Source organism: Anthonomus grandis, chromosome 16, assembly GCF_022605725.1.
Source record: "Anthonomus grandis grandis chromosome 16, icAntGran1.3, whole genome shotgun sequence".
NCBI classification, from domain to species: Eukaryota; Metazoa; Arthropoda; class Insecta; order Coleoptera; family Curculionidae; genus Anthonomus; species Anthonomus grandis.
This window is the reverse complement of record NC_065561.1, coordinates 14,220,594-14,230,741: the sequence shown is the minus strand read 5'-3', so window position 1 is coordinate 14,230,741 and position 10,148 is coordinate 14,220,594. Positions and strand designations below refer to the sequence as shown.

General features: G+C 33.7%; 1 protein-coding gene across 1 annotated transcript in view; it reads left to right on the top strand.

Moving 5' to 3' along the window:
• The first annotated feature begins 4,485 nt into the window (after window positions 1–4,485).
• LOC126745871 (villin-like protein quail) overlaps window positions 4,486–10,148 on the top strand; it is a 29,055-nt gene continuing 23,392 nt past the window's right edge. Inside the window, exon 1 of the mRNA XM_050453903.1 lies at window positions 4,486–4,735. Within this exon, the coding sequence (XP_050309860.1) occupies window positions 4,706–4,735 (30 nt within the window). The 5' untranslated portion in view covers window positions 4,486–4,705. The remainder of the gene's footprint in view (window positions 4,736–10,148) is intronic.

Sequence of the window (10,148 nt, the reverse complement as noted above, 5' to 3'; positions counted from 1 at the left end):
TAACATAGAAATAAACCTCTTGCATAGAATCGATAGCAAGTTAACGTTAACGTCAACAAAATTACTTTAAGCCTGTTTAAAAACTCGACGTAAAGATCAAATTTACAAGCCATACGTCGTACGTCTAATTTTACGTGCTGACTTTATTTTATCTGCCTATTATAATGATTACGTTCTGCATTTTACACGTATTGACTCGTAAATGTTTGTTTATTGTATATTTATTATTCAAGTGCTTGTATACTAGGGTGGAGCGAAAACTGAACCAAAATAACTAATTTTCGAAAACGAATATGCCTGGGTGCGCAAAAGATGCCTTTCGGGGTTCTTATTTACCCAAAAAAATCCGAATGACTTATGATGATTCCATCGGCTGCCGAAATGACCTTAAAAATTTTAAAATTAAAAAAATCTTTAAAACTGCAAAAAAAGCCAAACATGCGGCTCTCAGCTAGTTTTTCATGAAAAACTACCCAGAACTCACCACGTGGATGAATGGTGCAACGTAGAGGTGGCTGCATCTCAAGTTCCACCCTACCCTCCCACCCTTAGAATAATTTTCTTTTATTTTTCCTATTCTAGAACTGCTAAGAATTTTTTTTTTAGTATCTAATTGCGGCAATATTTGTCTTGATTCAATACGAGCTCTAATAAATCCGTCTCGTGCTTCAGGGCCATAAACCGCCATAGAGGCTTCAGTAACTAACTTAACTGCTCGTTCAACTGCCTGTAAATGACAAGGGAATTTTAATAACCCTATTTCATCAGGAACCAAAGAAGTCATGTTAGTTAGTTCTTCGTTCGAAATTTCCATTATTAATGGGGGCTCGCTTATAATAACATTTTGCCAGTCAATTAAGTCGACATAATCTTGACAATCAAAATTCAATTTATTCACGCGAAATATTCTAACATCCTCGGTTTTTGCGGTTGATCTGCATTTTAAAATCCTTCTTAAAGCTAATTCTCGAATATGTTTTCTATCATCTCCTAACATGGCTAATAAAATATTTTCTGGGTGTGCAAAAAATCCATTTCTCTCAATTACGGGATCAATACCTTTTTTTATTTCTTCAGGGAGGTAACGAGATTTATTTATAATGCTAAACAAGTGCCTAGCACCATCCTTACAAGACCAATGGCATTTAATTTGAAACCAGCATACGGCATACACTTTTACTATAAACTCTGTTAACATTTTAAGGTTTTGAGAGGGCTCATTGGTAGCAACGTATAACCTTAGGACTCTATTGGCTGTGGTAAGCCATCTAGAGTGTGACATTTTCCCTGGCGCTTTTAGAGCCCAATCGTCTTTTAAAACTCCAGTAGAGATTCTTTGACACATCTCATATATAAATACTTTGCATCGATATTTACGGTTTCTAGATCAACTAATGGTAAAATTGTTTCAATTTTCTCAAACTGTACGACTGATAAATTTTCACACGATTACACGATAAGGGTCTTACCAATGGCTCCCTCTGATAAATAAAGATAGATGGGATTCTATCTTTAATTATCGAAATTTTGAGGAGGTTTCGGCAGCCGAAGATATTGTTTTTGGACGTTTAGTTTTTTTTGGCTCACTTCAGAGTACAATAGGCATCTTTTAAACATACAGGGTGGTTAAATTTTAAGAAATAAAAAATTCGCTAAATTAATAAAAAACATAATAATTTCCGAAATTTTAAGGCACTTTCGGCAGCCGAAGAAGTTGTTTTCTGACGTTAAGTTTTTTTTTGGCTTACTAACGACTACAATAGGCACTTATTAAGCATACAGGGTGATTAAAATTCCAGAAACCGAAAATTCGCTCCACCCTATTGTATACTCCTAGTATACTTCCTTACGGACGAATATAGTTGGTGCAGTGGGTAGGATAGAAGCAGCTCAAAGACCTTGAACCAATGGAGTATCAACATTAGTGGACATCCCACAGTTATTGGTTTAATCGACTCTTGGATAGCCAGACCACGGAAAGAGAAAATTGTCTATAATTTTGTCGATAAAAGCAACAGGATAGGAAAGTTTACGTTAAAAACGTAGTATAATATTTTCTTGTACAGGGTGGGTCATTTAAGATTTTGAATTTAAATCGGTTGTGGAAAAAAACTAGTGAAGATTTAGTAGACTATGTAGATTTAATTGGAAACTATGAGCTTTTTATGTAAGGATCAAAAATGATATCGTTCATGTGACTGCCACGACTGTCCTCAGCTCATTCAGTAAACCCAATTTTTCAATCCTTTTTCTATTGTTTCACTAGCAATTTCAATTTCGACTTTCAAGTCTTCAATTGTCTCTGGATGGTTGCCGTAACATTTGTTCTTAGTGGCTCTTCACAAAAAAATAGTCCAACGGGCTCAAATCGCAACTCCGAGATGGCCAAATTACTCCGGAATTGCGGCTGATTATTCGATTTTCAAAGACAAATCCGAAAAGTTTAACAAGTTGTGCCATCCTGTCCAAATATCGTCCATGCCATCCTCTTCAATTGTTGGACAGAAAAATTTGTTAATATGCCCCGATAACGCTTGCCATTGATGGTAATGACGGTGTTCCTTAGGCATTTTCGAAGAAAAATGGGCCGATAATTCCACCAGACCAAAAATCACACCAAACAGTGACTCAGGATACATTTGCTTTTCACTGGTCAGGCGTGGATTTTTTCAGCCTGCTTGTTGATACATCCTTTGAGGTGAAAATGAGCTTGACAAGTTGAGGTAGGTGGACATTCACGCACATTTTGAGCAACAGCCTGAACTTTTTCGGCTATGCACACCGGACGAGAGCGAATCGCGTTATTTTATTCACTAGTTAGCCAGTTTCATGAACTTGTTTCACAAATTAATCAAAGAACTGCCTTGGAAATCAATCACGTCTGTCGAATTGTCGAACCAGCGGTATTTAAGCAAAAGTGATGGTAAAAAAAACCCATCTTGCCATCTGAAATGAAAAGCTATCAAATGAAGTCTTAGATGCTTCACCCAAGCAGCATTTCTAGATATAGTTTTTTACCGAATGCTTACCCGCGAACGACAATTCAAGGTTCAAGCTGGTAAAGTCAAATACTAGTTCTCTCTTCTATTCTCTTCTCCACCCCAACATTCCAGAAGGATCAGAAAGATCTGGATCTACCACATATTTATAGGCCTAGACTGTCACTTAGGCAGATTTTTCTTCTCACTAGATCCAGAAACTCCAACCGGTGGAAAGCAGAGCTTTCCAAATCATCTTAGTTGCACCATGCACCATCTTTAGATATCTCTCAACTATATCATAAAAAGCCCAAAGCAAAAAAATAGATGAAAGGACACACAGAAATAACTGCTCCTACGGATGAAAAAAGGACATATAACAGATATTATAATATCAGAAAATATCTAATTGAGTTATCTATATCTATGTAAAAGCAGAATAGCAAAATATTTTCTAGGAGTTTGCAGAGGAAAAGCATTAAATTTTTCAAGTAAATCTATACGTAGAAAGCGCTAAGGTGGGTAGACTCAATCATTCTTATACCACAAATATTTAAAAAATCTCCTCTGAACCCCCTCTAAATTATGAACGTGATCATCATATAATCAAACCTCTATGATGAAACCGCCAAAGCATACTTAATACTTAGAAATCTTGAGTACACATTTAACAAGTACAATGCTTTCACAGCTTCTACATTCTTAAAATATCTAGTGTTTCTTAGAATAAAATAATAGTATCTACATGTAGAGTAAAGGACAGTCTTGTATCGAAACAATCTCCTAGAGCCCTAAAAGAACTCGGTCACATCGTATTAAAGGTTTTTGATTTACATTGTAAGTCAAGGTTATCAGCTTTAACTTACTTAACTAAGTGTGTATAATTTTATATCATCTGCGTGAATCAAAAAATCACAGTCGAAAAGCTACAAGTTTGGTCAAACTCTCGAACTTATATTACGATTAATGATTCAGTTCAAAATCAAAAAAAAAAATTTAAAATGTGTAATTTTATTACAAAGTAGAATTTTTATAAACTTCAATCACAATTAAAAAGCCAAAATTGCCAACACAAAACCCATCTCAAAATAAAAACTATCCTACTGACGGCGCCCGTCGGGTACTTGATAACGCATAGACTTCGTCGGTGCGCAATTTAATTCTTAACTAAAGTGAAATTTTAAGTTAAAAGTTAAATACGTAATCACCTAATTATCTCTATTTTTATTATATTTTAATTAAAACCATGTCGATGAGAAGACTGGAATATACTATAAATAAACATAAAAAATGTGTCACATTTTCACAATATTCTGCAACGCATTGTTCCTCAGAGACCTTGCGCATTTCACTGATTTTGCACGGGTCAAACAGATCCGATAAAAATCAAATCGTTTTCAAAAATAATAGAATTAATAATAGGCTTGTTGGTTGTTGCCCAACAAACAATTGAGGCTCAACATGCGTGATTCCGTTAAAACGACGCAAAAAAGTCGGATGTACCATGTGCACTATACCGTAGTGCAGTTTGGTTACAAACGTTTATGGGTACCGTAGATGTATATTAAAAATTTACCTTATTTTTGAAAACGAAGAAAAAAGTATGTGCGTGCATTTTAATGGGGTTTTACTATCGTAACTACAAATCTCATATTTTTGGGTTTATTTATGAAACCATTAGGAGTCAACGGAAGTCCAAACTACCTGTGAAACTTAAGTGACTAAAAATGATTAAGGAGTCACGCTTTATGACTTCGGTAAGTTTATTCTTATCAACAATAAAAATTAGGAAGAGTTTGAATTACGGATGGTACCTAGATGTTAAACAGGCTTACGGTTTTTATTAATAATAAAATTTATTATACATTTTCTGGCAATTATTTAACTACTTCTTTAATTTGGAAAACATTTAGATAATTTAAAAACTATTAATTCATTAAAAAGCTACTTAATTAAAAGTAAAGATAAACTACCTCAGAGTACCCTGCAGAGTACAGTTTACATCGGCCAGTCTGGCAGGGGACTTGTACTAGGATTAGAACTAGGAGAAGGCCCAATATATAATATATAACAAATTTAAAAATACCGATATTACAGTGACCAGGTCGGCTTTTGCTAATCACCTATTTGACTCCAAGCATAATTTTCCAGACAACTAAAATATCAAAGTACTATAAATATCAATGCAATAAATGTAAAAAACTAGACTTGCTGGAGAAAATGAAAATTAGTAAATCTTTTACAAACCCAGATCTCTACTGCATTAATGAAAGGTTCGAGTTTAAAGGCCACCCAGTTTTTAACACCCTAAAATAATTTTAGACACTCAAATGACTGTTAGATTTCTGGAATGTATTAAATAATTTGATTGCCACTTTATTGTAAGCTTTGTTTATTTATATATTAGGTGTTTTGTGAATGTTATGGTGAGTTTTTTGTTACTTATTTTATGAGGTATTACGTCACTTATAGCAAAAATGAATTTAGAAATTACTATCTCACACGCTTAAAAAATTGAAAAGAAGAAGAAAATAATTTACAACAATTAATTATCTAATAATTTACAACATCAAAACTTACCAATAGATCATGAGGGTTAAAAGAAATTGTAGAAAGTTTTTCTAAAAAGTGTTGAGAATTTTTAATGTAAGAATCAGAATTATTAGTCTATGGAGTTAAGATATTTAAAAGATATTTTGCAAGAGGGTGAGTAGGTGAATTTATGCTACTAACTATAGGTCTTAAAGGAACATTTATTTTATGTATTTTTGGTAAACCATAAAAATATGGTGTTTTACTATTATGTGGAGTTAATTTAAATCTATCAATATTAGAAAATTGGTTTTTATGCTTTTTAAGTAAATTATAAATTTGTCTTTCAATTTTTTCTGTAGGATCTTTAGATAATTTAGAATAATTACCATCATTAAATTTTTTGAGCGTGAGATAGTAATTTGTAAATTGATTTTTGCTAAAAAGGACGTAATACCCAATAAAATAAGTAACTCATTATGAATTCGTCACAACAATACAGATTTTACTTAAGTTTTTTGTTGAAAATTCATTTTTGTAGTGTTACATTATCGTAATTATGGTAGGTCTGATGATGCCCTAGTCGGGCGAAACATGTAATCTTCCCTTATTATTAAATGTTTTACGTGATGCTGTAGATTTTGTGTTTGGTGTTGTTGCTTTCATAAAACGTCTGACCAGCATCTTCGTGATAATGGTTGAATGTTTCGATCTCTCTTGTGTAATTTTTAATTTATAACCTTTATAAGATTTTTTAGGAAAAAATTAAATTTTTCAAAATAATTTTTTTTTTTGCTTGTTTTTTTTTAACGCTAAAACAGGGATCCAACCAAATTAACTGAAGAATCTGTGTACCAATTTTCCAATATCTGTCTAATTTGGTTTTAAAATTAACAGCTTTGTTTAGCATATGAGTTTAATCATTTAGTCCCAGTCGTACTTATTGTGTATCTTATTTTGTTTCTTCTCTTTTTCTTCTTCTTTTTTTTATTAAAGACGTCAAAGTTCAGCCAAATGTTTGTTCTTTGGGACTGCCTTAAACATGTTTTTTTTAGAGATATTAAGAGGTTAAAAAAATTTGCAAACAGATACCCCAGGTTGGTGTGGGGGCGTTAAGGCTTTTTTCAGCCTCACCCACAAAAAACCATTCCTCTAAGTCAAAAATTCAGGGTACAAGCAGAACACTGATTACGTCAATATTTTTCAGAAAAGCACACTGGTTACATGCTTGGTCAATATTTTGGGTATCTAGGCACATTGATTACATATCGTCGGCTCAATGCCAAAATCATGAATGTGAAAAATCGTGATTTGAAGATATTTGGGTTTGAAGGTTTTCATACTCTGTCAAATTCAGATTTTTGTCGGAATAATTTCATTTGTTGGGAGACATAGGATCTACTTTGACAGTTTATGACTTGCTTATTATTTTTTCTGTTTATTAGCCCCCACCTTCCAAAACGTCACATTCGTGGATTTGGCATTGCAAAATTTTCTTTCAAATCACTCACATTACAATAAAAAAACCTAAAGACACAATGATTTTCAATATTTTTATTGATTTGAAATATCAATAAACATGTGTATTTTCATTGGGAAACTAGGATAAACTCGGGATCTATAAATCTAAGAAAACAAAACTACTTAAACTTCTAAATTCATTGGCAAAATAAACTATAAAAACAAAAAAGGTTTTCTCAAAAAATACTGAAATTACAAAAGGAACTAAATTCATATGCTTAAATGAGCATGAGTATAAAGTGAAATGGTTTAATTTTCATCTGAGTTAGTATTTTTACTGTCATCTGGTTCTGGTAATCTATCCCTAATATTATTATTAATTTTTAGCGACTTGAAAAAAGTGTGATGAAGTTTTGGGATTGTTAAATCAGAACACATTTTTTGTAAATCCTGATATTTTGGCTTCGCAATGGGTAACTCACATTCATATGATTTTTTTAACTCCGCTGTTTTTGGTCGACCTCAAATTTTTTCATGCAGTTTATGTCATGAAATTCTTGTTCAAAATCCTTTTTGTAAAACACCTTCGTCATGTCCGATTTAAGATAACGAATCCAGCAAACCTTACGCCATGCGCCATGGTATTTTGTTCATCTCAAATTTTTGCGCTGCAAATTCTTTAAAATCATAAACATCTTCAAAGCTTCTGCTCCTCACTTCAAATGGGCGTGGTTTCAAACGAGCATCTCGTATTACTTGCGCCCAACCTTCAGGAATGTATACAGGAACATGCTTAGCTTTCTGCTCAATTTTGGAATGTATGGAATCGCATTCCATTTCAGTGTGTCCGCTTTCGAAAAATTTATGATCTATGATTTTCAAGCTAGGATGAACAGAAATGAGATGCATACACATAGCAGCAAAATTTGAATTCTTTTGCTGGCCACCACAGCCATCTGATATCATTCTAACTTCTGTTACTTCTGGATTAGATAATACGTATTCATAGATACAAGAAGCGATTTCATTTGAACCCCTTTTACCCTGGGTTTCATCCCATAGATAGTAAATGCCATCTTGATTTCCAATATTATAAACTGTCAAGTTATAAACAGCTAACTTGCGCAAGTAAAATATCTGTCCTGCAGATCCTTTTGGAGTTGTGAGTAGGTCAAAGGTCAAAATTGAAAGCTAATATAGTAGAATTGTTTATTGCTTCCAGTTTATCAGCACTGCGAGCCTTGCGTGCCAATTCCTTTCTTCTCAAGTGTTGCTGGAACGTTTGTTCTTGCGCTTCTTTTTCTTCTCCAGTCATATTTTTCTGTGCCAAACATATCTTGCACTGGTCCTTCTTTGGCTTGAAAAAACCCACGTTATACCTTAGTTCCATTTTGGTCCATACATTGCTTATCTCTTTCATGTTTAGACCTAACACTATCCATTATTTTTTGTGTTCTAGATATCACGTTTTTCATTTTATAATTGATTTTTTGCTACTCAAAATCTATACACGAATGTTACAAAGTATACCATACAATTGCAATGTCAAAACAACCAATGTACCACATTCACTGACTTGAAACTTTTAATGCAAGGCCAAAACCACGAAAGTGTCACATTCACGATACGCGCGTTGCGACAGTCGAATACAAACTAAGATACGTCAAAGGCAGTACAGCTACCCCCAGCAAAACCATGATGCTTGCAGATTCGTTGATTTGGCATTGTCAAGAACTGGTTTAGAGGTGCTTGAAAATGTAGATAGGTAAAAATTGCCAATTTTGCACATTCATGGTTTTGCCTTGGGACCGGCGATATTAAGTCAATTTTTTCAGGATAAAAGTACATGGATTACATGCTTGGTCAATATTTTTCACGGAATCCCACTGATTACATGTTAAGTCAATTTTTCCAGAAAAAAAGCACACTAGTTACATGCTTCCTCAATATTTTGGAGGTTTAGGCACACTGATTACATATTAAGTCAATTTTTTTAGGCTAAAAGCACACTGGTTACGTGCTTGGTCAATATTTTTCAGGGAAGCCCACTGATTACATGTTAAGTCAATTTTTCCAGGAAAAAAGCACACTAGTTACATGCTTGGTCAATATTTTGGGGGTTTAGGCACACTGATTACATATTAAGTCAATTTTTTCAGGCTAAAAGCACACTGATAACATGCTTTGTCAATATTTTTTAGGGAAGAACACTGATTACATGCTAAGTCAATTTTTTCATGGTAAAAGCATACTGGTTACATACTTAGTCAATATTTTGGGGGCTAAGGCACATAAATTAAAACTTTTAGATAGTTGAGCCCATTACCAGTAATTACTGCAACTACCTTGAATCTGAAAAAAATTCCGGGAATTGGAGACAATTGAGACAGAGATACTGGAGTCTCTGGATCTCCACTGCCAAGAATTACAACTAAATTTAATTGATGGTTCAAGAATTCCAGGCCGTTGACCCCAAGGACCGGAATTACTTTAATTACCTCAAGTTTCGAAAAAATCCTCGAATTACACATACACAGATACAGTTGCGGACATGGCCGGACTAGCTTCAAAGATAACGAATGCTTGGGATGCCCAAAAACTCCAACCACTGAAAACATTGACAAGTTTATCAATTGGTGGTAAACAAGCATTGAGTTAAAGTTGTAGAGATAGCAGTGGCCTTGAATATATCCAAAGAACGTGTTTTTTTTACGTATAAAACTAAGATTTAGGCATAAGGAAGCTATCTGTGCGTTAAGTGTCGCATTGGCTTAGACGACAAAAAAATTTGATTAATTAGCGTAAATAAAAAAATGGCATACGTCTTCATACGCTTAAACAGTAGACTCCGAAAGCTGGAGAAGTGATGACATTTTTTTGGACAGGTATAGATAATATTAATCGATGATCTTCTAACAGGATAAGGTTATACTACGCATCACTACATTATTATCACTATTTTAAATAATATATGTTTTTTTTGGAGTATTAGGGATGACTTAGTACTAAATGGAAACGCCGACATCTGACTCTTTAGTCCTTTAACATGTCATAAAAATTTGCCCATTGCATATAGCATTCTTTGAAGCACCTAATTTTTAAGCCTCATAATGTGTATTAAAATAGTGAATATCTCTATAATGTGTTCTGCTAAAACCAATCGGTGTCTAGTGTCAC